Raw genomic sequence first — 27040 nt, forward strand, 5'->3', positions numbered from 1 at the left:
TTGGATAAATACCCAGCACTGGAATACCTGGGACATATGGTAGTTCTATTCTTAATTTTTTCCCCCCGAGGAAGATTAGCCCTGAGCTAACATCTGCTGCCTTTCCCCCTCTTTTTTGCTGAGGAAGACGGGCCCTGAGCTAACATCCGTGCCCATCTTCCTCCACTCTACATGTGGGACGCCTACCATGGCATGGCTTGCCTAGTGGTGCCATGTCCGCACCCGGGATCTGAACTGGCGAACCCCAGGCCACCGAAGTGGAATGTGCAAACTTAACCACTGTACCACCGGACCAGCCCCCTATTCTTAAGTTTTTGAGGAACCTTCATACTGTTTTCCATAGTGGCTGCACCAGTTTGCACTCCCACCAGAAATGTATGAGTATATGAGGTGATATCTCATTGTAGTTTTATTTGCATTTCATTAATAATCAGTAATGTTGAACATCTTTTCATGTGCTTGTTGGCCATCTGTATATCCTCTTTTTTTTTTTAACTTTTTCTTAAGATTATGATAGTTTGCACCCTTGTGAAATTTCAGTTGTACATTATTGTTAGTCACGTTGTAGGTGCACCACTTCACCCTTTGTGCCCTCCCACAACCCTGCACCAGTTTGCATTCCCACCAGCAGTGTATTTGACAAACAAAAAGTGACAAATGTTGGAGAGGTTGCTGTGGGTTTTGCAGCCCCGTTTGGTTTTTTGATTTTTCAGGTATGAGGGTCTTCCTGAGCATTTCTTGTAGAGGAGGTCTTGTGGCAATGAACTCCCTTAACTTTTGTTTATCTGGGAAAGTTTTTATTTCTCCATCATATTTGAAGGATATTTTTGCTGGATAGAGTATTCTTGGCTGGAAGTTTTTGTCCTTCAGAGTTTTGAATATATCATTCCACTCTCTTCTAGCCTGTAAGGTATCTGCTGAGAAATCTGCTCACAGCCTTATGGGGGTTCATTTATAGGTTATTTTCTTCTGCCTTGCTGCCCTTAATATTTTCTCTTTGTCATTAACCTTTGCAAGCTTCACTGCTATATGCCTTGGGGTTGGTCTTTTGACACCAATGAAGTTTGGAGATCTATTCGCTTCTGTCACGTGGAGTTCCATCTCTCTCCCCAGGTTTGGAAAGTTCTCAGCCATTATTTCTTTGAAGAGGCATTCTGCCCCCTTCTCCTTCTCTTCTCCCTCTGAGATACCTATAATCCTTATGTTGCGTCTCCTAATTCAGTTGGATAATTCTCGGAGAGTTTCTTCATTTCTTTTTAGTCTTAGTTCTCTCTCTTCCTCTATCTGCAGCATTTATATATTCCTATGCTCCAAATTGCTAATTCTGTCCTCCATATTATCGACCCTACTGTTCAGAGAGTCCAGATTTTTCTTAATCTCCTCCACTGTGTTCTTCATCTCCAATATTTCTGATTGGTTCTTCTTTATGGTATCAAGCTCTTTTGTGACATAGCTCCTGAACTCATTGAGTTGTCTATCTGTATTCTCTTTTAACTCGTTGAGTTTTTTAATGATGGCTGTTTTGAATTCATCATCATTTAGGTTGTAGATTTCATTGTCTTTGGGATTGTTTTCTGGGTACTTGTCATTTTCCTTCTGTTCTAGAGATTTAATATATTTTTTCATACTGCTTGATGGCATGGATTTGTGCCTCTGCATAGAGATAGAGTTTACTTACTGCTTCCACTTTCTTCTCCTGGAGTCCAGGGGGAGCTGTTTGTTAATCTGCACTGACCAGGATCCCTGTCAGCTGTTGCTGCCCGGACCTGGGCCCCTCCTCATAGTCACAGTGGTCCTTTGGGGTCCCTCATCAGCTGTGGGGACAATCACAAGGGGGCCTCAGGTTGCTGGTGCCTACTATCGCAGACCACCTAGAGGCGCTCCCTCCTTAGTGTCTGCAGCAGTGTTATGGGCTTTCCCAGCGGCCGGGAGCAGGATGACCTATATACACAGCTCTTTCACTGTCATGGCCCACAAGATCTCACTTGTCCACTATGGGCCACAGCAGAGCTATGGGTATCTACTGCAGTCTGTGGTTAGCTCACCCAGCTTTGCTACTTCTGCCTCAGGGTCTTCCAGCCTTGTGATTGCCAGGCGGGGCCTCTTCACTAATGCTGCCCAGAGGCTTTCGCTGTGGCTGCTGTGGGACCATGGATTTTCCCTTTGGACCACAGAGCAGGGCGGCTGGGACTCCAACACGCCCCTGCCCTCACACACAGTCACACTGGGTGTCCCTTGTCCCCTCTGGGACACAGCCGGAGTCTATGAGTCAGAGGTGGCTGGCAGGCTGCTGCGCTGCCTGGAATCTTCCTCTCCCAGAGCCTCCCAGCGTTCTGGATGCTGGGTGGGGCCTCTCCGCTAATGGCGAGTAGCGGCTTTCCCTGCCACTGGTGCAGGACCGTGGATTTTCCCCCTGGACCATGGAGCAGAGCGGCTGGGACTCCAACGCACCCCCTTCCTCACACACAGTCACACTGGGTGTCCCTTGTCCCCTCTGGGACACAGCTGGAGTCTGTGAGTCAGAGGCGGCTGGCAGGCTGCTGCCCTGCCTGGGATCCTCCTCTCCAGGAGCCTCCCAGCGTTCTGAATGCTGGGTGGGGTCTCTCCGCTAATGGCAAGTAGAGGCTTTCCCTGCTACTGGGGGGGGACCATGGATTTTCCCCTGGGCTTAGGGGCAATCACTGGGGTTTAGGTAGGGCTGTAGTGAGCTGTTTCCACCATTGCTCTGCTGATACCCGCACATGCCCGTCCTCTGTGTGTGGCAATGCTGTGAGTGTGTCCGCTGGAAGAAAGTCACTTACAGGTAATAGTCTGTCCGGGGATCAGGGGTTGGAGAGTTTTCACCTGTCTCCACCTTCTCCCAGGGGGAAGTCCGTCCACCTTCAGATGTGTAGCAGCACACGTCTCTCAGGCGTCGTGAGATGCTGTGTGGATTCCTTTGTTGACCAATGAACGTCCAATTAGTTGTAGATTCAAAGGGGGAGAGACAAAGAAAACTGCTCACTCTGCCATTTTGCTCAAATCATCTGAATATCTTCTTTGGAGAAACGTCTTTTCAGATCTTTTGCCCATTTTTTAATTTTGTTGTTGAGATGTATGAGTTCTTTATATATTTTGGATATTAACCCCAAAACACATATATGGTTTGCAAATATATTCCCCTAATTGTTAGGTTGTCTCTTCATTTTGTTGATCGTTTCTTTTGCTGTACAGAAGCTTTTTAGTTTGATGTAGTCCAATTTGTTTAGTTTTTCTGTTGTTTCCCTTACCAGGTCAAACATGGCACTTGAAAACATGCTACTGAGACTAATGTCAAAGAGTGTACTGCCTATGTTTTCTTCTAGATGTTTCATGGTTTCAGGTCTTACATTAAAGTCTTTAATCCATTTTTGAGTTAATTTTTGTGTATGGTGTAAGATAATGATCTACTTTCATTCTTTTGCATGTGACTGTCCAGTTTTCCCAATACTGTTTATCATAGAGGCTTTCCTTTCTCCAGTGTATGTTCTTGGCTCTCTTGTTGAAAATTAGCTGTCCAGAGATGTGTGGGTTTATTTCCAGGCTTTTGACTGTTCCATTGATCTCTGTGTCTCTTTTTGTGCCAGTACCATACTGTTTTGATTACTATAGCTTTGTAGTATATTTTGGAATCAGGGAGTGTGATACCACCACCTTTGTTGGTTTTTTTCTCAAGATTCCTTTGGCTATGTGGAGTCTTTCATTGTTTTATATAAATTTTAGGATTCTTTATTCTATGTCTGTGAAAAATGTCATTGGAACCTGATAGGGATTGCATTGAATCTGTAAATTGCTTTAGGAAGTATGGACATTTGAATTATGTTAATTCTTCCAATCCAAGCACACAGAATATATTTCCATTTCTTTGTGTCTCCTTGAATTTCTTTCAACAGTTTTATAGTTTTCAGGTCTCTCACCTCTTTAAGTTTATTTCTAGGTATTTTATTTTTTTTGTTTCAGCTTGTTAAAATCTTAAGTACTAATTTCTGCTTGATTTTGAAGGGGGACAAAAGTCTTATCCAAGTAAGCATTTTATTATGTAGACACTTGTGTTGTAATATTAAATAGAAAAACTAATTACGTAAAGTTTTAATAAAACTGGTTTAATTTTGGGTTCAGGTGGTTTTTATTTTTGGTTTTGGGGGGTTTTTTGGTTTTGTTTTGTATACTTAACTGTTCAGTAAATTTTGTGAATTTAAGGCAACGTCTTAATTCCTCACTCTTTCTCCTTTCTGTTTTATGTGCTCTTTATTTATTTACTTTTAAGGTTTTATTTTTCCTTCTTCTCCCCAAAGCCCCCCAGTACATAGTTGTATATTTTAGTTGTGGGTCCTTCTAGTTGTGGCATGTGGGATGCCGCCTCAGTGTGGCTTGATGAGTGGTGCTAAGTCTGCGCCCAGGATCCAAACCAGGGAAACCCTGGGCCACCGAAGCAAAGGATGCAAACTTAACCACTCGGCCTCAGGGCTGGCCCCTTGTGTGCTCTTTAAAGATTAGAAAGAGGCTTAGAAATTGTTTTTATGCTGCTGGTCTGTCTTAGTATACCAAAAATAATGGATAAATGAAATACTTTTTATTATGAGTAAGCATGATTGATCTACCAGTACCTTAAATAGCATTTTTCAAAGTAATATCAGAAGGAAGAAAGGAAATAGAAGAATCACATGTTTGGTGCAGTATTATTCTGTTTGGATCCAGGCCTTTCTGTGTGTCTCATCCTTGTTAAGCAACAGAATCACTTTCTGATTCAGAAGGTCTCAATGTGGCACTGGCCTGTCAAAAGACCCACATGAAGTTATTTTAAATTTCTATATTTACAAGTTACTTGGACGATTTGGGTTGTCCTCCCCCCACCCCAATTCGAAGATAATGCTTAATCTATAAGGAATTGATCTTGAAATTGGAATTAAATTCAGGTTCAATTTTGAATGAAATTTTACCAGCTTAATTTGATATTTGTCTTTATGTCAAAATTGTCATTTTGATGCTGAATAAGTAGTCTGCTAGTCAAAATTTTTCTACTACTTTATTCTAATGAGAATTTAATGAGGATATATTTAAAATATTTTTGATAGGTTTCTTTCATTTGAGGTTTCAGCAACAAACAAGATTGATTTTTGGTTTAATGTAGAGTATCTTTAACCTTTTTTTCTTCCAATTTTATTGAGATATAATTGACATATAGCAATATCTTCAAACTTAAATAACTTACCTTTTCCTCCTTCAGATGCTGTGCCACTTTTCCTAAGGCTTCTCCATTCACCCCATCAAAATGTCTGTGAGCAAGCAGTGTGGGCATTGGGAAATATCATAGGTTTGTAGAAAATGTGTAATAACAGTCCAACAGTTGTTATCATATGCTATGTAATAAAAATGACAACTAGTAGTGGAAAAGGAAAAAGATTTTTTCTTTTTCAGCACTAGTTTTTGTGAAATAGTTTACAAAAATTATAGCTGTATAATTACAGCTATAATTATGTATAATTCATAATAAACAGAATGAACATTTTTGTTGCTTATGACACCTTTATATTTTATTATATATAGTCAGCTCTTAATTATTTGAATAATTATGAAATATATATATCATTTAGATCTTCTCTTCTTCCTTTATTATGTTGGGGTCCATTTTCTTCTTCAACTGTCTCCACTATCATAGGAAGTGTTAAGAAAAAAAGAAGAGGAAAAACGTCAACAATTTTTCTCTATAATGGCAGTTCTGAGAAGAGTCTAAATTGAAATGTTTTGTATCTTTTGTGGGTCTTAGTATATTACATTATAGTAATGTTATCCATTATCATCATGAGGTCATCATCATCCAGGAGATATCTGTAGATTGTAGGCAGTCTCATTTAATGCACCATGATTACCACACCTTTCAGGTTTTCTCTGATAAATAATTGTAAGAAGAATAATTAAAGACAATTCTAATTTTTTTTTTATCTAGAGCCTAACTTTACCCAAATCCAAAAATTCAAAGAGCTGTCTTCCAGTGCAGAATAGATAAAATCTGGAGTCTGAACTGTATCATGTCCCTTGATGTTAAAGTTTATTTTTGCCATAGATTGTTTATTATTCTTGCATGGAAGTACTCAGTATTGTTTTGATATTACCTTCTCTTTATTGCCCTTTTGGGGGCCAAGATGTAAGAATAGTGTCCCACGATTATGAGTTTTCAAAACAGAGAATTTCTCTGTAATCTGTTCTTGGCATACAGCATATTGCTATTAGGAATGCTGTCATTTGTGAATCCAGTGTCCCTCACTCCTTGTTTTTATACCCAATTCTAGATTTAACGCAGCATCTTGATCTTTGTGTTTTAGTTCTAGTGACATTGTTAATTAGAATACATGGCGTTAATTAGAATACATGGATGCGAAACAAACAAGTATTTATCTCCAGATATTGTAATGCAAGGAGAAGTGTTTTTGCTTGTGGAATGTAATACTTCATCATGGCTCACATACTAGAAATTACAGTGACACTTTTGATATAGAAATTAAATTTGGTAGTTCTCTAGGGCAGTGACTCTCAAACTTTTAGGCTGTTACCAGAATCCTATGAAGGGCTTGTTAAAACACAGAATCCTGGACCCGTGAGTTTCTGTTTCAGTAGAATCACTGTGGGAACCACTACTCTAGGGGCATTGGTCGCCCCCCGCATGCACACACACACGCTTTTTTTGACATAGTTTTTAAGTGTGTAGAATGATTTATAGTTATTTTCTCTCAAATATTTTCTCTCTAATAGTATTTTAATATATCTTTTTTTATTGCATGAGTTTGTTAAACTGAGAGTACCTTTGAGAGAAGATGAAAGCACCAGTTCTCTGCTCACAGGGTATTTTAAAGAACCCTTAGGTTTCTAGCATTTAGATGGCATAAAAACTGTATAGGTGAGCAGCTTATAAACCTAAGTACATGAATAATGTGTAAAAGAATATCTTAGTACCTATGTTGCTTCTTTTGAATCAAAGACTTAAAATGTGAACTTGGTTATTGTCTATAACTTTTATTAAACTTAATAGTATATCTAGAATTTAGGAAGCAGCACATTGAATGCAGTGATTTATGTTTTCTGAATTGCATGTTGTCAACATATTTTATTGAATTAATAAGTTCTTCTTCCTGCAGGTGATGGGCCACAGTGTAGAGACTATGTCATAAGTCTTGGAGTTGTGAAACCTTTACTTTCCTTCATAAGTCCATCTATTCCTATAACATTCTTAAGAAATGTTACTTGGGTTATGGTCAACTTATGTCGCCACAAAGACCCACCACCGCCAATGGAAACCATTCAGGAGGTAAACAAGTATTTTTGTGGTTTTTTTGTTTTTAAACTAAAGTAGCTACCATTACATATATGTTTTTATCTATATATGTTTTAAAATCTTTATATTTCTCTCTCCAGATTCTTCCAGCTCTTTGTGTTTTAATTCATCACACAGATGTAAATGTGAGTAAATGTTTCCCATCATATATCTTTATATTTGTATGTATGTATGTATGTCTAGGACTGCCACTGCGACATAAGGGAGAAAATATTGAACATGATGTCAGTACACTTTATCAGATTTTTCCGTTTCAAGAGCTGTAATACATAGTTTGATCTTTCTATATTTACTCGGTGTTTACTTGTATCACAAAATATAATTTCAGTGAAGAAATCACGCCTGACTATTGTTTTGGTCTGAGCATTAATGTGCATATACATATTTATATATATGTATGTATGTATATACACAAATGTTGTAAAAACTCACATTGAAAGTTCTTAAAGTTGCCAGTTAGTGATATTTCTCTCACTAAGATTGTCTTTGATTGTTCCATGAGCTTTTTATGGAAGCTCATTTTGACAGCCTGGACAATGAGAGAGCACATATACCTAGTGATATTTTGGGTTTTTGAAAGATTAAAAAAGAGAAATATATTTGTGCCATTATGCATGGGTTTGTATTCACATACAGAGACCAAACCACGAACATCAGTTGCTCTTCAATTTCATGTTTACTCTGTTTTTCCGTTTATAATGATTTGGGTAGTGGCTTCACTTGGTGTAGAGATAACTCTTATTATCCAAACAACAAGGAAAAAAATCAGTGCAGACTAGATTTTAAACATAATAAATATATCTTACTCATTCTTACTAATACAGATGGCAAAGGAAAAAGCCACTCAGGAAGTGTGAATGAGGTGGCAAAGTGCCCCGACTGCTCAGGAGGCAGTTTCGCCTTCAGTGTGTTAGAAAAGCTAGGAATATAATGGGCAAGGGAATCACACGAGCAGAACGTGTATCTACCAGCAGAAACGTGTGCGGTCCTTTAAATACCTACTTGCTTTGGTCTAACGACCAATGTTTGATAAGCTGCCTTGTTCCTTTACCATTTCTAGCGTAAGACTTTTTTGCCAAGATCTCTCTATAGCGTATGGAACAAATTAAAATTAGAATGATACCACATCAAGCAGTGATATAATTCACAAAATCCATCAGATGAACATGGTCTTTGATCTAAAGGGGTTTTTTTAGCTCCAGATAGTCTAGGAGCTTAAAAAAAAACATGTAAGCAATTTTTGCTTTTGGCTCCTTAGAGCCAAGTTCTTTGATTAAATTACAAATTTTTAATACTTTGCTTTTAAAAGATTTCTAAGAAAGATTAATCTCAAAGTTTATCCCTGTAGCAGAAAACAAACATCTTGGTTGGCTTTATTCAGGGGTGTATTACGTTCTTCCCACCTGTTTATCCCAGTCCGGTTGATCTCTTGCTTTTGATGTATCTTGAATTTCTCAAGCCAGTTTTCATGGGTTTTTTTTAAGTAGATGTTTACTAAGTAATATTGTTTACTAAATAAAGATGTTTACTAAAAATAAAATCTTCTTAAGTAAACACTTAGCAGCAACTTCTTAAATCAGGCCATCAGAAAAATTAAAAAAAATTAAAACTGCTTCCACAAACCATCAGTGACACACTGAAATTACACTCTAGTTGTAATTTAGTAACTTGAAGTTTTTGCCTCTATCATCAAATTTTGGCAGATGTTAGTACTCCAGAAAAAAAAATTACATTTGTAAGTTGAAATTTAGTTGTTTCATATATTTTGACCACTTTGTGTGAATTTTTCATTTGGTGTCTTCCTTTTACATTAAAAATATCCGTAGCACTGTCTTGACTTTCTGAAAGGAACAATGGCAAAGTGCTGTTTTATCCTTCTAGGAGCTTCTTGGAGGTCTTTAACATAACATTGTTTTAGAATTTAACAGGTTTCAAACTTTTCTAGCTTCTCATTTGACAGAGTCCATATTCCAGAAAGGCTTTGGAAGTAAAGTTCTGGGCACAATTATTACTGCTATGTCTTTGTCAATTGTTGTATAATTTATGCAGCAATTCAATAGAGGTTTGTCATACTTCCTTTTGGCCATAACTTCTAATTAGGGCTTAACATATAAAGAGAGATGAAACACAGTGGCCCACTGTACTTTAAAATATAATCTATAGGATATTTTTAATATAAATTAATTACAGAGGGGTGGGTTTTTTTGGTAAGTAATTTTGGCAGCTGGTATAAGTTATGTATTTCCTTTTTTTACCAGAACATATTTTTTGATTATAGATCTCACAGGTTGACCTATGGTTGCTTTAAATGTCTTGATCTGCAGCTGTGGGAGACTTCCACTATGTGGAAAGTTGCTTCCAGTTTTACAAGGCAAAGCAAACTGATTAGAAAAGATAAAACTACCATAATCCTAATACTGGAGTACTGGCTTTAGACATACCTACATGGTACCAATGATACTAGAGAACACTTTGAATATATCCACCTAGCCCAGATGTTTTGAACCACTGTGTATGTTGGGTACATATATTATTTCCTACTGTATACATTTACCACAGTGTCCTTGGACGTATTATCCCTCGGTCTGGGCATTTGGGAAAGAGAATGTCCTTTTTCCGTATTTCATGTGCTATGTAGTATATTTGTGTCTTGGGGAATTAAGATTGGATACTAATCTGTGATCAAGATCATAGTTAACCTAAACATCCTGAATATGGTTAAAAGATGCACATACTTGATACAGATGTTCACAGATGATGATGTTTAGTGTAACAGAGAAGATTAAGATTCCAGTGAATTGAGATGAGAGAAGGAAGGAAGAAAGAAGCTAATAGAACAATCATAGATTATTCTCTATGACTAAGAATTATTAAAATGAGAAAATATTTAAAGGCTATTTAAATTTTTGTTTTATTCACCAGATATTGGTAGATACTGTCTGGGCCCTCTCTTATCTTACTGATGCTGGTAATGAGCAGATACAGATGGTAATAGACTCTGGAATAGTCCCTCATTTGGTTCCTCTGCTCAGCCACCAGGAAGTTAAAGTTCAGGTGAGTTTGTTGTTCATAAAAATATAAGTTTCTCTTACCACTAATTGCTTTAAGCGTGGTATTCGAAGATGTACAATTTGAATAGTTTAGAGTCTGTTTTTAGCCTAATAACATATCTGTGATGAAAAGAGTGAATTATTATATCCCCATTTTAAAGATTTAAAGTACTTCTACCTCATTTTAAAGAAAATGAGGTAGAAGTACTACAGTTCAACAAAACCCTCCCTCCCCTGTCCCCACCTCCTACCCCAAAACTAACCAGGGCGACTCCTTTGTAAATTACTGATTTCTGATCTAGACCAGGCAATTCATATAGCAACTTGGGGGGGCCTCTGAAACAAGAATTGATACTTTTATTTTCCCTACTCTTCCTGTTTTTCTTCTTTTCTTCCACTCTCCTACTCGCCCCCTCCCCCCACCAGCTGTCTTTTGTTCTCCTCCACTGCCACCTAGCTAGTTTAGTTAATGCTTAGCTTCAGAAGGCTTTGTACTGAAATATGCTGCTTAGATGCTTCCTAAATTGTTTCCTTTCAGTTATTTAAAATTATTTGATTTTTATTCTTAAATTATTTTTAAATCCTTCCACATAAATATTTATCCCAAAGAACTTGCTTCTAGAGAGAACCAAAAAAGAGTGTGAGAAGTGCACACAAATATTACAAGCAGTAATTGTCAAACTGCAGTGTTGAAGGGAGATGCAGCAAGCTCTCCCTACCTTTCTGAAGTAAATAGTATGCTTTCTTCTTATAATGGCTTAGAGTCTAAAAAGTACAATAATAGTATAAGGAAAACTGCTAATTTACTATTTCTCAGCCCTGGCTGGACATCAAAATAAACTGTGAAGCTTAAAGAAGAAAAAAATTTATTTCCCTTGCTCAACCCCTAGAGATTCTGTTGCAGTGAATCTGGGATGTTTCCCAGAAACCTGGGCTTTAAAAAGCTCTTCAGATGATGCTCACGTCCGTTTCAGAATGAAGACCCACTGCCTTATTTAAAGCACTGTAAAGAAAGAGGGAACATTGAACTGAATTCAGAAAAAGTTGATTAATAGAACAGTTTGCATTTAGGGGTATTGCTGGCTTATTGTAAACATTCTTGGTAGATGTTTATCATTCAGTTTGCATTTCTTAAGTGTAGTACTTCTGTCCTGGTATAGGATTTTGGTTTGTATTTTGTTTTTGTCTTTTCAGAATGCATCTTCAGTTTTAATACTGGACTTCATTGAGAAAATAGGGGCTTGGGACTTTTCGTTAGCCAACTCTCAAGGAAAGTTAATATTCTGTACTTTACCTAATAACTAATAGAGATTTTTTTTAAATGATTGCAACTTTCACATCGTAATTTAGGAAAACAGAATAGTGTGATGAACCTCCATGTAGGTTTCCTCTATATCCCTACTCACTCTCCCGCAGATTATTTTGACACAAATCCCAGATATCATACAATTTTATCCCGCTTGCATTTCTAAAATGTGTGTATTTTTAACATAAACACAATACCATTATAAACATAATACCATTAGAGCACTTTAAAAAATCTTAATGTTAAAATCCACTCAGTATCCAAATTTTGCTGATTGCTTCATATTTTTTTCACAGTTTGACGAAATCAATATCCAAATAAGGTTGACACATTATATTTGGTAGCTATGTCTTTATGTTTCTGCTATGCTACAACTTTCTTCTTTTTTCTTCCCCCTTTAAATTTATTTATTAAAGAAGCTGGGTCACTACGAAACATTTTTGAAAGAAATTAAAGAAAACCTATATAAATGGAAAGACATCTGTGCTCATGGATTAGAAGACAGTATTGTTGGGATGGCAGTGCTCCCCAAATTTATCTAGAGATAAAATGCAATTCCTGTTAAAATCCCAGGCCCCTTTTTTGCAGAAACTTACAAGCTAATCTTAAAATCCATATGGAAATACAAAGGGCCCAGAAATAATCAAAACAGTCTTTAAAAAGAACAAAATTTGGAGACTATCCACTTTCAAAACCTACTACAAAGCTAGAATAAGTAAGATTTTGTGATACTGGCAGAAGGATAGACAAATGGATCAGTGAAATAGAATCAAGAGTTCAGAAATAAACTCACATTTATGCTCAATTGATTTTCAACAAGGGTACCAAGAAAATTCAGTGAACAAAGAATAGTCTAGTCAACAAATGATTTGAGGCTACTGGATATCCACATGTAAAAGAATGAAGTTGGACCCCTGCCTCACACCATATATAAAAATTAGCTCAAAATGATCAAACACCTAAATGTGAGAACTAAAAGTATAAACCTCCTAGAAGAAAATGTAGGCATAAATCTTCATGACCTTGGATTAAGCAGTAGTTTCTTAGATATGGCACCACAAGTATAAGCAACCAAGGGGAAAAATAGATAAATTGAACTTTACGAAAATTAAAAACTTGAGCTCCTGAGGAGACCATCAGGAAAGTGAAAAGACAACCCACAGAATGGAAGAGAATATTTGCAAATCATATATCTGAAAAGGGACTTGTATTTAAAATATATAAAGAACTCTTATAATTCAACTATAAAAAGACAAATCACCCAATTAAAAAATGGGCAAAAGATTTAAATACAGTTTTCAAAAAAAGACATACAAATGGTCAATAAGCACATGAGAAGATACTCAACATCATTAGTCATTAAGGAAATGCAAATCAAAGCTACAATGAGATCCCACTTCATACCCACCAGGATGGCTATAATCAAAAAGACAGTAACAGGTGTTGACAAGGATGTACAGAACGTAGAATCCTCACACATTGCTGATGGGAATGTAAAATGGTACAGCCTCTTTGGAATACAGTTTGACAGTAGCTCAAAAAGTTAGACATAAAGTTACCATATGACCTAGCAGTTTCACTCCCAGGTATATACCCAGGAGAACTGAAAACTCATGTTCACGCAAAAACTTGTTCACAAATGGTCATGGCAGTATTATTTATTATAGCCAAAAAGTGGAAACAATCCAAATGTCCATCAACTGATGGTTAACTAAAATGTGGTGTGTCCGTGCAGCAGAATATTATTGGGCTATGAAAAGGAAGGAAATGCAGTAGTCCTCTCTTATCCACAGGAGATACTTCCAAGACGCCGGTGGATGCCTGAAACCGCGGATTTCCCTATATGTACTAACCTGTATATACTAACGTGCCTAACCCTATATATACTATTTTTTCCTATGCACACATACATGTGATAAAGTTTAATTTACAAATTAGGCACAGGAAGAGATTAACAACAATAACTAATAACAAAATAGAACAGTTATAACAATATACAGTAATAAAAGTTACCGTAGATCTTAGAAATCTCAGCATATGATTTTTTTTCTTTCCTCATTAAGTCAAGAACTTTCACCTTTTCACTTAAAGGAAGCACTTTACAGCTTTTCTCTGGCATATCCAAATTGCCAGCATCACTACTCTTGCATGTTGGCATATTAAGTAAAATAAGGGTTACTTGAACACAAGCACTGCAATACCAAGACAGTCGATCTGATAATCAAGACGGCTACCAAGTGACGTAACAGGTGGATAGCGTCTATACTGTGGATACGCTGGACAAAGGGATGATTCACATTCTAGATAGACCGGGATGGCATGAGATTTCATCATGTGACAACAGCATGCAATTTAAAACATAATTGTTTATTTCTGAAATTTTCGGTTTAATATTTTTAGACCATGGTTGACCACAAGGAACTAAAACCATAGAAAGTAAAACCACAGATAAGGGGGGACTGTTGTACTGATAACATGCTCCAATGTGGATGGACCTTGAGAGCATTATTTTAAGTGAAAGAAGCCAGACAAAAAAGACCACCTACTTTTTTATTCTAATCACGTGTAATATCCAGAATAGGCAAATCTGTACAGATAGGCATACCAGTCGCCAGAGGCCTGGGATGAGAGCGACAGGAGTGACTGCTAATAGGTACAGATACTCTTCTTTGGAGGGATGACAATGGTCTGAATTGCTTACTGGTTACAGTTGCACAACTTTGAATATACTAAGAACCACTGAATTGTACACTTTGAAAGGGTGAATTTTACGTAAATTATATCTTTTCTTTTTTTTTTTTTTTTTTTTTGGTGAGGAAGATTGGCCCCGAGCTAATAACATTTATTGCCAGTCCTCCTCTTTTTTTCTTCTCTCCCAAAAGACCCCGCAGTAGACAGTTATATATCCTAGTTGCAGGTTCTTCTAGTTCCTCTATGTAGGACAACGCCTCAGCATGCCCTGATGAGTGGTGCCAGGTCTGCACCCAGGATCCGAACTGGCGAAACCCTGGGCCACCGAAGCAGAATGTGTGAACTTAACCACTTGGCCACAGCACCAGCCCCTCAATTTTTTTAAAAAAAGAAAAACCTGGGTATTTGTCTTGTAGAAGGAAAAACTAGCCAAAAAAAAAAAAGCTTTAACTTGACAGAAAATGACCTAATACAACTATAAAAAAAGTAATTGACAATTCAAATTCATTTGATACTGAAATCTCTTACGTTAAGCAGGTTCCTGCTTTCCTTCAGAAAGGCGCTGTTTTTTTTTAACTTATTGAAGCACTGAATCTGAAATCTATAGTATCTTATTTTCTTTATGGCCCTGATTACTATCTAAAATTATCCTTGTTTGTTTGTTTATTGACTGCCTTCTCCTCCAATAATGTAAGATTCATGAAAGCTAGATTGTGTCTGTGCTATTCACTCCTCTGTACCTAAATCGGTGTCTGACACAGCTTGCTCAGAAAGGATCAGTTGGCATGAATGAGCAAATGTATCTTTCATAGCCTGCCCAGCATGCCTTTGTGATGGTAAGGAATATTGCACAAGAACAGCATCTCATTCCGTCGTCTTGTGTTCCAGACTGCTGCGCTTCGAGCTGTGGGCAACATTGTGACTGGGACTGATGAGCAAACACAAGTTGTTTTGAACTGTGATGCTCTTTCACACTTCCCAGCACTTCTGACACATCCCAAAGAGAAAATTAATAAAGTAAGCATTTTTAAATACTGTTTAATAAATGGTATATAAAATGTCAGCAGTCTTCATTTGTAAAATTAGGGACTCAGACTTGTCTGTAATATTGGTTATTAATATAAACTCATTTAGACATCAAGAGCAAATAAAATATTTTGCTCTTTATAATGTGGATTAGTATATGATTTTCCATACATAAAACAAACCAATTGTAAACAGTGTGAATTTGGCTCTCTTGGAAATGATGAAATAGAGATAATTGGGTGTTGAATGTTGTGTGAGTGGAAATTTTGAATACGTAAGTTAAGTAATTAATATTTTATAGGTACTTAGTAGAGAGTGTGTGTGCATGTGTGTGTGCTGCTCCTGCTGGCTATGGGAAGGGGGCGCTGACTGGTGATGCTGATACTGGAGTGCATCTGAGGCTGTTGTAGAAATTCATGGGTTGTTGATTACAACATTGCCGATGATTATAACCCAAGAACAGCTCACCTAAGTAGCCTAGCACCCTAAAATCTCTGACAGGTTCATTAAACATGCTCCTGTGATCTGATCCAGAAGAGCCTACTGCACACTAGCTAATACTAAGAGTTTTTGAAGTAAAACTTGTTTACTAGTTTTTGTAAATAGAGAAAATGTTTCACTTTAGTAAATTGGTAAATTTAATACATTTGTTAAGGTTGGTAAGTTATAGTAATATCCTACATAGGCTGTCGGGTACATACTTTGTCTTATTTTATGCTAACTGGTTTCAGTGTGCATTTATCACGTATGAAACTTGTTTAGAAAATGAAAAACTCGTAATCATTTTGGCCGAAGTAGCACCATTGTTTTGTAAAAGGTAGCATAAAAAGATCATGAGGGTAGACCAATGAAGCAGGCAAACATCTGGCTCTGCTTTAGCTCTTGAGAGAAACAGTGCAGTGAAGGACTGTTAGAAATATGTATACTAAAACAACCCACTGTGTGACTTTTCGTGTCTCCATTGTCATGGGTGATTGAGATTTATCTCGTTTGGCTAGAGCTCTTGATGAGAATAGGTAGACAGTAAAGCACATTATGTTGAGGGGGTTGCTGAATCTTGTTTACAATAGTTTTAGGATTTATATTTGTATTATAGCTCATCGGTTTTTTAGTATTTGTTCAGCCAGGCTTCTTTTGTCTTAGTGTTTGGGAACATTGCTTTCAGAAATTCTTTAGAAGGGTTATTTCATTATGACTTAGATTAGGGCCTGTAGCAATCTGTCCAAGGAAAATATGGCAAGGGGAGAAAGGAGTTGAGATTCCTAAAATTTTTATTATGGAACTCATTCCATAGTAAAAATCATTTAAACATTGTAGTGAATGTATTTTTTCTTAGTTTAGATGCAGATTTTATTTTTTAATGAGAAATATTGATGCGGTCTTGTTCTCCAGGAAGCAGTGTGGTTCCTCTCCAACATCACTGCAGGAAATCAGCAGCAGGTTCAGGCAGTAATTGACGCCAATCTTGTACCAATGATAATACACCTTTTGGATAAGGTAAGAAAATCATCTTGTTTGTATCTGAGGGAGAAGAACGGGATTTAAATTTCACAACTTATGTGAATATGTACTTTTCTCTTTATTTAATTAGAACCTATAGAGTGGCATGAATACTACAGTAAAGTAGTGTTAGTATTAAAGCTTTAAAGCCCAGCAGTTTTATATACAAGAAACGTTTCCTTTAGGAACCCCTAGCCCCTCTTCTATAGCATTCTTTTACCAAAATCATCATTATCCTGGGATTTATTTAAAAATTCATATTATTACTACTGATTATAAATGCATATTTTTCTAAGCACTTTACATATATTACCTCATTTAATATTGTAATTCTGTGAGGTTAAGAATTATCCACATTTGACAGGTGAAGAAACTATGGTATAGACATAAATTGCCCAAGATCAAACAACAAATGAGTATGCTCTTTAATTGTATGCCATTATCATCTCCCTTGCTTACGTTAACATTTGGGAAGGAGATGATTTAAAATGTCACAATCACAGCTTGAGGTTTTTTTCTGAATGCTGATCTGTAATTACAGAGAAGATACTTCTATCTTTTCCTCCATGTTTCCTACAAACCAGTAGTAGAGGCTAGTTTTCTATTAACTGGTAGATCAGATTCAGTTTCTTAGGCAAGAAAACGTAATCCACTACTCTCTGCTTCCGAACGATTCACTTCAGGAGACACTGTCTGTTCTACATCTAATGAGACTAAGATTGATAAGTGAGCTCAGGTGTTAGCCACCTACTCCAGCTGACTTTTATAAAGTTTTCCATCAATTTTTCACCTAATGGTTTTTAGGCAGTTATTGATGACTAGAAACTGCAAAATGATGACTTTCTAATTGTCGTTCTTTATGTGTTAGCTATGATTCTTCAGTAAAGAGCTTTTTCTTATCAGCTATTGGTTTACTCTGAAATACATTTCACCTAGGAGAGGCAAGATAAATGCTTGGTTCTTGCTCATTATCACTCAGTTTTTAGAATGATTTGGTTCCCTAATAACATCGAAAGGCGACTTGGGTGGAGTTTTTAGTGTCATTAGGAAATTATGGATTTTTACATATATATATATTTTGTAAGTTTTATTCCATTATAGTTATTCTTTCTGACACTCGAGTTGTCCCTGACCAATGGGAACCTTTTAAATTTAGTGCCTGTGCCTTTTTTTTTTTTTTTTGGAGGAAGATTAGCCCTCTGCTAACTACTGCCAATCCTCCTCTTTTTGCTGAGGAAGACTGGCCCTGATCTAACATCCATGCCCGTCTTCCTCTACTTTATACATGGGACGCCTACCACAGCATGGCTTTTGCCAAGCAGTGCTGTGTCCGCACCCGGGCTCCAAACTGGCGAACCCTGGGCCGCCAAGAAGCAGAACATGCGAACTTAACTGCTGCACCATGAGGCCAGCCCTTAAATATATTTTTTCAATTTTTATTTGAAAGGCAGTACATGAGGGTAAATGTCTTTATCATAGTGTCATTCATGATAGGCATACTGTTTTTAAAACTTTATGTGTTTAAAGGATTCTTTATTTTAGCTTTGTCAAATTTGTCACTTTGATTAAAGTGAAATTGTACATTTTCCCATATTTTTCTTGACTAGTTTTATTTCATTATTGACTTCATTTGATCTTATATTACTGAACAGTAATACAAGTCAGTTTGTTGCCAAGAGAGTTCACAAGAAGGAGTCACCATTGTTTAGAGTAAATTGGGTTCAAAGGCTTATCTTAATAAGTAAAGATTATGTATGCATAGAAAGGCTAGAAGAAAACCTAGGGAAATAAGCAGTTGAGAAATCATTTCAGAAGACATTTTTTCCAGTTTACCCTATATTGAGATTTGTGTCCTTTGCTTTGCTTTTACAGGGGGATTTTGGCACTCAGAAAGAAGCTGCTTGGGCCATAAGTAATTTAACAATTAGTGGAAGGAAAGATCAAGTAAGTTCAGTGCTTATTTATTTCTCAAGACTGGCAAAATAACAGTACAGATAATTCTGAGATGTAGATTTCAGTAAATCATGATTTAAAAGAATAGCAAGATAATGGGCATTCTCTGATATTTTGTTATTTTTTCCGCATAAAACTGTTACTTTGACTTTCTTTAGTTATATTTCGTAGGTAAGTGTTCTCTTCTCAACTTCTTGACCTACAAGAATTTTCTAATCCATGGTAGTAAGATTGAAACACTTATAGTCAGGATTGTTTTTTTGTTTTTTAACAGTATTAAGAAAAAACAGGATTTTTTAAGTTAATAGGGCAAAATGAAACTGCCTCACAGGTTCTCCTAACAAATGAACAACAACAAAAAGAAAGCAAAACAGCAGCAACAGCAGTTTACCAGCAGCAAACCAAACAAGGAGCTAAGCTTGGCTGGGACTAGGTACTCGGGTGAGAACTGTGAGGCGCCAGCGCACAAACTTCAACCAGGCACTCACTCTCAGGGTTGCGCGGTGACAGAGCTCACCACTGTGCCAACTGGCAAAAGAAAAGGACTTCTAAAGGTCCCAGATATGTTTCATAGACAGGTAGAAAGAGTGGATTTGGAGCTGATAAATAATCAACTGATAATTGTCACATAAGCTATAGACTGTGGCAAGCAGTGAATCCACTTAAATATGAATTCAGAGCATAGTATAAATACAGTACGTGGAAAGAAATAACAGAATTTTAAAATGAAAGAAAAATACTACAAAAATAGTACAGAACCAATTGAATAGTGACTTGAGAGCTGGCCAGGTATATGAGAGTGCTAAACATCACAGCAGAGAGTCAGTGCATGCTCTCACATTGAGCAGTGTAGTTTTAAAAAGATATCATCTGGCCTCCTAACTGATTTCATAATTTCTTAATTTTAAAGGGGAAAGGGTCTTTGAAGGAAGTACTCCATATGGTAAAGAAATGTTTCCTATGAAGTTGGGTGATGCTTTCATTTTCACTTCAGTTTTTTTTCTTAAGTTCAAGAAAAATAAACACTACATTAAAAAGAAAAGGATGTTAGATTCATGTAGTCTAACTTAACATGTGAGAGATAAGATCATGTTTCCATACTCAAAATTTAAAGTCAAAATTATTCCGCTGAGATAGTATGGTACACAAACGAAGTTCTGTTCTGTCTATTCTATCATGGTGTTTTTATTCAGGTGGCCTACCTAATCCAACAAAATGTTATCCCACCTTTTTGCAATTTGCTGACTGTAAAAGATGCACAAGTTGTGCAAGTAGTACTCGACGGACTAAGTAATATATTAAAAATGGCTGAAGACGAGGCAGAAACCATAGCCAATCTTATAGAAGAATGTGGAGGTGAGTCTGTTGTAAGCTGTTATTGCATACTTTAATGTTCTTTTTGTAACTTTTATTTTCTGACTAATAAAGCACTTCTATATTTTTCTGTCTCAGATAATCAAGTAACAGAATAAAGTAAATACTATATTCTATATATATAAGTCCTGCTCAGCTTCTTGCATATGCTTAAGTAACTGAACTGCTGCCATACATTAAACAGGCACTGTGCTAAGGTACTGGGAAGACAGTAGGAAACAAGACACAGTTCTTGCCCTCAAGGCATGTAGTCTAGTCATAGAGATAAATATGAACTGATTTAATGTGCTAATTACCCTAATAGAATTATACAACAAAGTGAAATACGTAATCCATCCTGGAAGAAGCAGGAAGTCACACCTGAGCTGGATTTTGAGAGATGAATAAGGATTAATAAAGTAAAAAGGGATGAAAGGTGATCCAGGCAGAGATAACACCATGAGCAAAGTCTGAGGTGAGAAACAGCATTCAGCAAATTATAAGTAGTTCAGTGTTGCTGAATCAAAGTATGGGGTAGAAACTGCCAAAAGATGAGGCTAGAGACATAGCCAATAACCAGTCCCCTTCGGTCTTAGAAGCTTTGTAGCACAGCAGATATTTTATTCTATAGGGCGGTGGTTCCCATATCTGGCTTTGTACCAGAACCACCCGCAATGTAAACAACACACCTTAGCTTTTCCCTCTTAGGATTAACATGTAGACAGAACATGGAAACCTCAAATGTAGCTGTGGAACCAAATGTAAATGTTACCAACCTGGATAAGCCAAAAAAGTCAAAGTATTTCTGACGCAAGTTGACAAGTACAGGAAGCGAGAGCTAACTAAGAGTAGGAGGACCTGTGTCTTCAGCTTAGTTAGTGGAGGAGTTCAGAGCCTTGACAATTAATATAATAAGAAATAAGCATTTTTAAAGTTACTAAAGTGACAAATAGAACAACAGAGAAAATAATACGTAACTATTAAGTTAGTAACAGAAGATGGGGAATAGTGTTACGGAACTAATTAGGAAGTGAGTACCAGAAAAATTTAAAACCGTCATAATTAAAAATTTTACTACTGGGGCCGGCCCTGTGGCTGAGTGGTTAAGTTCGCACATTCTGCTTCGGCGGCCCGGGGTTTCACCGGTTCGGATCCTGATGCAGACATGGCACCGCTCATCAGGCCACATTGAGGCAGCGTCCCACATGCCACAATTAGAAGGACCCACAACTAAAATATACAACTACGTGCTGGGGGGATTTGGAGAGAAAAAGCAGAAAAAAACAATTTACTGCTGTGTTTTTTTCTTTTATCATGTAAACATATTTTAATTATTAAAAATTTATTTTTATATATTAAAAATATAGGTCTTAATCATTGCCTACCTCACTGGATGTGAGGCCAGGAATCTATATCTTATAAGCTCCCCGGTGGATTCTGCCATAGGGTATGACAAGCCATTAGAAGATTTTCCCTAGGGGATTGATATGTTTAGATGGAGCATGAATATTAGGGGAATGGGACTGTTGGAGACAGGAGGCAGGAAACCAGTTAGGAAAATCGATAGTGGTTGGGCCACAATAAATGAAGGCAGTAATGGTGACAACAAAGGGTAGGTGACAAGATCCAAGGAATGATAGACTGAGGTTTTTGAGATTTGATTGTAGAATATTGAGGGAAAGGCTTTCTCAGATTTCAAGGTGGTGTTGGTTATCACCAAGTAAGAATACAGTAGAAGGCACAGTGTAAATGAGGAAAGGCAAATAACAAATTGTGTTTTGGACAGTTTGAGTTTTAGGTGACAGTGAAATGTCCTGGTGGAATTATCATGCAGGCATTTAAATTTTAAGCTTCTGAAGCTCAGGAAAGAAATGAAGCCATAGATTTACAAGTCCTCAGACTATCTGTAGTAACTAAAGTTGTTAATGGAAGGGCCCCATAAGGAGAATTGAGCCCAAAACAACTTCCTCCATTTAAGGAATAGAGACAGGAAGAACACTCATGAAAGGGCAAGTTTACTTTATTAAGAGATCTTAAAATGAATTATTACTTCTATAAAATAAAACGATCCAATTTGCATATCAACAGGTTAAGATTATATACTCTGCCTGTGATTTAATAAATTCATTAATGTTTACAAGGAAAATTCCCTTTTACCCTGAAATACTGTGGTTGATCTTGATCATTTTCCGTTATACTTAACAGATGTCTTAACATCCGTACTTATTAATCACCAGTATTTTAAATGTTTTTCATACATTCTGACTAGAAAAACTTGGCAGATGCTAGAAAGTAGAAGGAATCTGCTTTTAACTTTCAACAAGCAAAGCAATTCTATGTTATTCCTCCTTATAAACACTGGTTATATAGTATTCTGCTGAGTAGATAGCTGTCCCATTGCTTACATTTATATGTATTTAAACACTAAGCTGTTTAATTTTTTAAGATAGAAATCCTATATCTTTGTGCGTGAAATCTTTTTATTTTTAAGATTCACCTTTAGAATAGATTCCCCAAAATTGTAGATTTGCAATCAAAAAATTGGATTATGTGGTCCCAAGATTATTGTAACTCTTATGTCACTACTTCTTAAATATTACCATTGTTTCACTTCATAACATTTCTTGCAGGACTGGAGAAAATTGAACAACTTCAAAACCATGAAAATGAAGATATCTACAAATTGGCCTATGAGATCATTGATCAGTTCTTCTCTTCAGATGATGTATTTAATAATTTTTTAGTTTTCTTAGTTTTATGCGTAAACATAAGTCTAGATGAAATAATATAGTAAGCTAGGACACAAGTATGTATTTTTTGGAATGCCGTTAAAATAGGTATATGACAGTAATGTCACTTATTTCAGAAACATAAATATTCCAATATTTTAAAGCCCCTTAAGGAATTAAAAACCAGTACTAGGTCTAATGGCAAAAAAAGATAAGGATTTTTTTTGACACTGGAAAAGTCTGTCTTCATTTTCACTTGATGTCTTTATCATTCTCATATATTATATTGTTAATAGCATAACGTGTTTATAAATGAAACATTAATACTAGTATATCCTATGATAAGTCCTTTATGACAGTAATTAGTTAATCCATATTTGAATATATTGTCAGTTAGTTGGTGACCAAAATAAAAATGAAAGATAAAATGAAAATAATACAACATCAAGAAAAATAAGTTGCTATACAAAATGTAAGGTATAGTATACAAAAGTATCTTCAGATGTCAGTATATGTAGTTGAAATTAAAGTATTAACTTATTTTTAGTATTGCTTCTTTAGAAAAGTTAAATCTAAAATTAAAGCAATTATTCCTTAGAAAGTTATAGTGATTAGATACAGACACCAGTGGATTTTCAGAATGATTTTCTCAGCTTTCAAAGACTAAGTTTAATACCACAACCTTTTCCACATTATCAAGAAAGAATGGAATGTTGTTAAGCATTTTGTTAAGCATATATGGTTTGAACATTAACCTGACAAGGACAGTACTAGAAAAGAAAATTATAGACTATTTACTTGATGATCAAGCTATTAGAATATAATGCCAGTTATATAAATCAGAAATAAAATTTTAAAAAGCATACTCTTTTAAGGATAGCTTTTATTACATGTCTTAAAGTTGGATTTTTGGAAGTCCTAATTTGCAATTAGGTATACACCAGGCCTTATGATTTCTGGTACCTAAATATGCAGTTCTTTTTTACTCTCTTAGATTGTGAAAAGAAAAATTCAGATAATGTGCATATTTATAGGAACTGTACTATAGGTCCATAATTTTGTGGTGTTTCACTAAAGAACCTTTAGATGTAAAGCATACAGAATATTATTTATCCATTATTAGCAGAGCTGTTATTTTACTACTTTAAGCTCCATTGTCATTTGTCTTCAATTGCTATTAAAAACTCAAAGATTACACTTACTCTCCAAGAGTGGTGGCATTAATTTTTTTAATGTCATAAACTTTATCTGTTTGTCCAAGTACAAGGGAAATAATAGTGAATACCCTCTCAGTTTGAGATCTAGGACCATCTCCAATTTATTACTTCTATTTCATTCTTTTGGAAGATATTCATCTTACATACTCTCTTAAGTTTCCTCTCATTTTGGCATCCCTCAAGAAAAAGCCTTTACAAAATGTTTCAGGTTTATAAAGGAATGATAGGACACTGTTGGCACTCCTCATCTCTCTCATACTTTGTTTAGGGGAGATGGAAATATTACTATAATGCTATTTATATACTTAAAACTAGGGGGCGGCCCGGTAGCGCAGCGGTTAAGTTTGCACGTTCCGCTTCTTGGCGGCCTGGGGTTCGCTGGTTCGGATCCCGGGTGCGGACATGGCACCACCGCTTGGCACACCATGCTGCGTGCTTCACATATAAAGTAGAGGAAGATGGGCACAGATGTTAGCTCAGGGCCAGGCTTCCTCAGCAAAAAGAGGAGGACTGGCAGTAGTTAGCTCAGGGCTAATCTTCCTCAAAAAAAAAAAAAGAAAAGAAAAACTAATCATCACTTTCTCTTTCTTTTTTCCCTTAGATTGATGAAGATCCTAGCCTTGTTCCAGAGGCAATACAAGGTGGAACATTTGGTTTCAATTCATCTGCCAATGTACCAACAGAAGGGTTCCAGTTTTAGAGAGATGTTGTGGAAGTTAGGTACAATGCAGCACTGAGATATATATATATATATATATACATATATATAAAAAGGTTTGATCCATCAAGCTTGGCTCATGGGATCTGCTGCTGCATTAAATCGGGAAAGAAAATGTGAAGATTTCATTTGGAATCACAGAAAATGCCCAAATGAGGTCAAGATGGCGAGTGGGTGCGAGTGAGAATGAGTGGCAAAATGTAATGAAAACTACATGAATGCTTATTTAGGTTGTTCAAAGTAAAAAGGGCTACAGGTCACAGATCTTCAGTGCCTGAGAAGGAACATTGACTTGCTCTATATCAATTGAGGGGAAAGTGCAGTACTGTCATCTTCAAGCCTTGTAAGCATAAAAGAGAATAGGATGCCCATATAAGTCAAAGGAAAATGAGCCCAGGCCTTGCTATGAAGCAATGTGTGAATGGACAATGTGGAATGAATGTCTGGCTCAGTGAGAGAGAGCCAGGTTCATCTTTCAAATCTAGGGCTCTTCACTCATGAAGCAGACGCCTAGTCCTGGAGTGACTGTGTACAAGGTGTGGTTGTGGTGCTGTATGTGAACGCATGCAAGCTTGATTTGCCTTCAGGGGGCTGATAGCAAACCTAGGAAGTCATCAAAGTGAGATCATAAGTGTTAATGTACACTGGACATGAAAACCAAGACCGGTTTAGCAGCAGACATTGGTTTACTCTGCAGCCTGTGTTTTCTATTCCCCTCTTCCCTTTTCCCACCCCCTCCTTTTCTCTCTCTCTTTTTCTTTTTTTCCTTTTTTTTTTTTTTTTTTTAATTTTTATTTACTTTACCTAGTACTGGCTTTTTAGTTGCTTCTCAAGTCAGAAAACTTTTCAGGAAGGTTTCCCTGTGCATTTGCACCAGATGAATGTTTGATGCTATGATAAGCTTTCCATATCATCAAAACTAATTTGTGTAGATTTTTGCATGAAAAAAAATCATAAATTTCCCTCAAAATAGACTGTGTTGCAGTACACAAATTGCCATAATGGTATAAAATAGTAAAATGTGCTTTAAAAAGCCATCCTTTTCATTTTCAGAGATGACATAAAGATCTTTGCATGAGGTAAATCTACAACATTGTTCATTTTTAGATTTTGTTGAGTCCTGTAAAGAAGAAGAAAAAAGTTTCAGTTGTGGTAGACTACCGTGCTGTGTTTAAATGTTACTTGTTTTCAAACTTTGTTTTCTATGAAAATGATATGGAAACTTCTAAAATGGAATTTGGTGCATATGTACTGCTGAATAAAGACCGATGAAGAGGTTTGAGTAGATGTACAAATCAAGTAATGGTTTGAACACCTTTAATAATATGCCTAATCTGTTCAATTGTTTTAGAATCTTTTTATCTTAGATGTAGGCAGCCATGAACAATCTATTTTGAGCCACTTTAGGGAGAAAACTTTGTATTTTTAAAACTTGCATAAAAGTTATGCAAGTGGTTTTTATAAATTGGAATAATACCTCAGTTTTGAGGTTATGCACACTAAATTAAATGTGACATAAATTAATTTGTACAAAAAGAACTCTTTATAAGGTGGCTCATTGTAGGAAATCCTGTGCCTTCCCCTTTGAGCACAAGTGTTGCATGAACAACAGTTTGCTATAAGAAACATACCAGATTAGCCACCATTAGCATCTATATCTACTTTGTGTTTAAAAATCAACTGGTAATTCTGAAACACTGTAGAATGGATAAAAATTATTTTGTGATCATAACTCTTTGTTGAACTAGAGTATTTTTGCAGCATTCCTTGTCATCAGAAACATGGTTAAAGTTTAAAACTAGAAGCAGCAGAAAACTAGCTTGTAAAATTTATCCAAGTAGAGAGCAGGCTAGGCTGTCGTGGGGAAATAAACATTAAACTTAAAGCAATGTTTTACATGGGGTGTGTGTGTACGCTGTGTGGATTTTTTTTTATATATTAATGTAAAGTTAGAGTATAGTTCAATGGCTTCTATTAGCTTGTCTTTTTAAAGCTTTTGACCTAGAACCAACGTAACAGGTTTCTTAAGTCCTGTAATTTCACTGTAGGCATGTTAATATTCTGACCCACAGAGTTTGTTCAGGTGGCACCACCTTTGCTTCTGCTTTCTCCTGCCAAACCAGGGTTTTGACCTTCCTTCACTCTTCCA

General features: G+C 36.4%; 1 protein-coding gene and 1 non-coding gene across 2 annotated transcripts in view; both read left to right on the plus strand.

Annotated features, from left to right (window-relative positions):
* KPNA4 (karyopherin subunit alpha 4) overlaps positions 1–26794 on the plus strand; it is a 61812-nt gene extending 35018 nt beyond the window's left edge. The window contains exons 8-17 of the mRNA XM_023623208.2: positions 5246–5332; positions 7152–7321; positions 7429–7473; positions 10271–10402; positions 15284–15412; positions 16814–16918; positions 18794–18865; positions 20068–20230; positions 22858–22952; positions 24775–26794. Of these exons, the coding sequence (XP_023478976.1) occupies positions 5246–5332; positions 7152–7321; positions 7429–7473; positions 10271–10402; positions 15284–15412; positions 16814–16918; positions 18794–18865; positions 20068–20230; positions 22858–22952; positions 24775–24873 (1097 nt within the window). The 3' untranslated portion in view covers positions 24874–26794. The remainder of the gene's footprint in view (positions 1–5245; positions 5333–7151; positions 7322–7428; positions 7474–10270; positions 10403–15283; positions 15413–16813; positions 16919–18793; positions 18866–20067; positions 20231–22857; positions 22953–24774) is intronic.
* On the plus strand, positions 15634–15955 carry LOC111769145 (small Cajal body-specific RNA 7). The gene has a single exon (XR_002801941.1). It is a non-coding gene; the product is annotated as a small Cajal body-specific RNA 7 (non-coding RNA).
* Positions 26795–27040: the final 246 nt, after the last annotated feature.

This window comes from Equus caballus, chromosome 19 (assembly GCF_041296265.1).
Source record: "Equus caballus isolate H_3958 breed thoroughbred chromosome 19, TB-T2T, whole genome shotgun sequence".
Classification (NCBI taxonomy): Eukaryota; Metazoa; Chordata; class Mammalia; order Perissodactyla; family Equidae; genus Equus; species Equus caballus.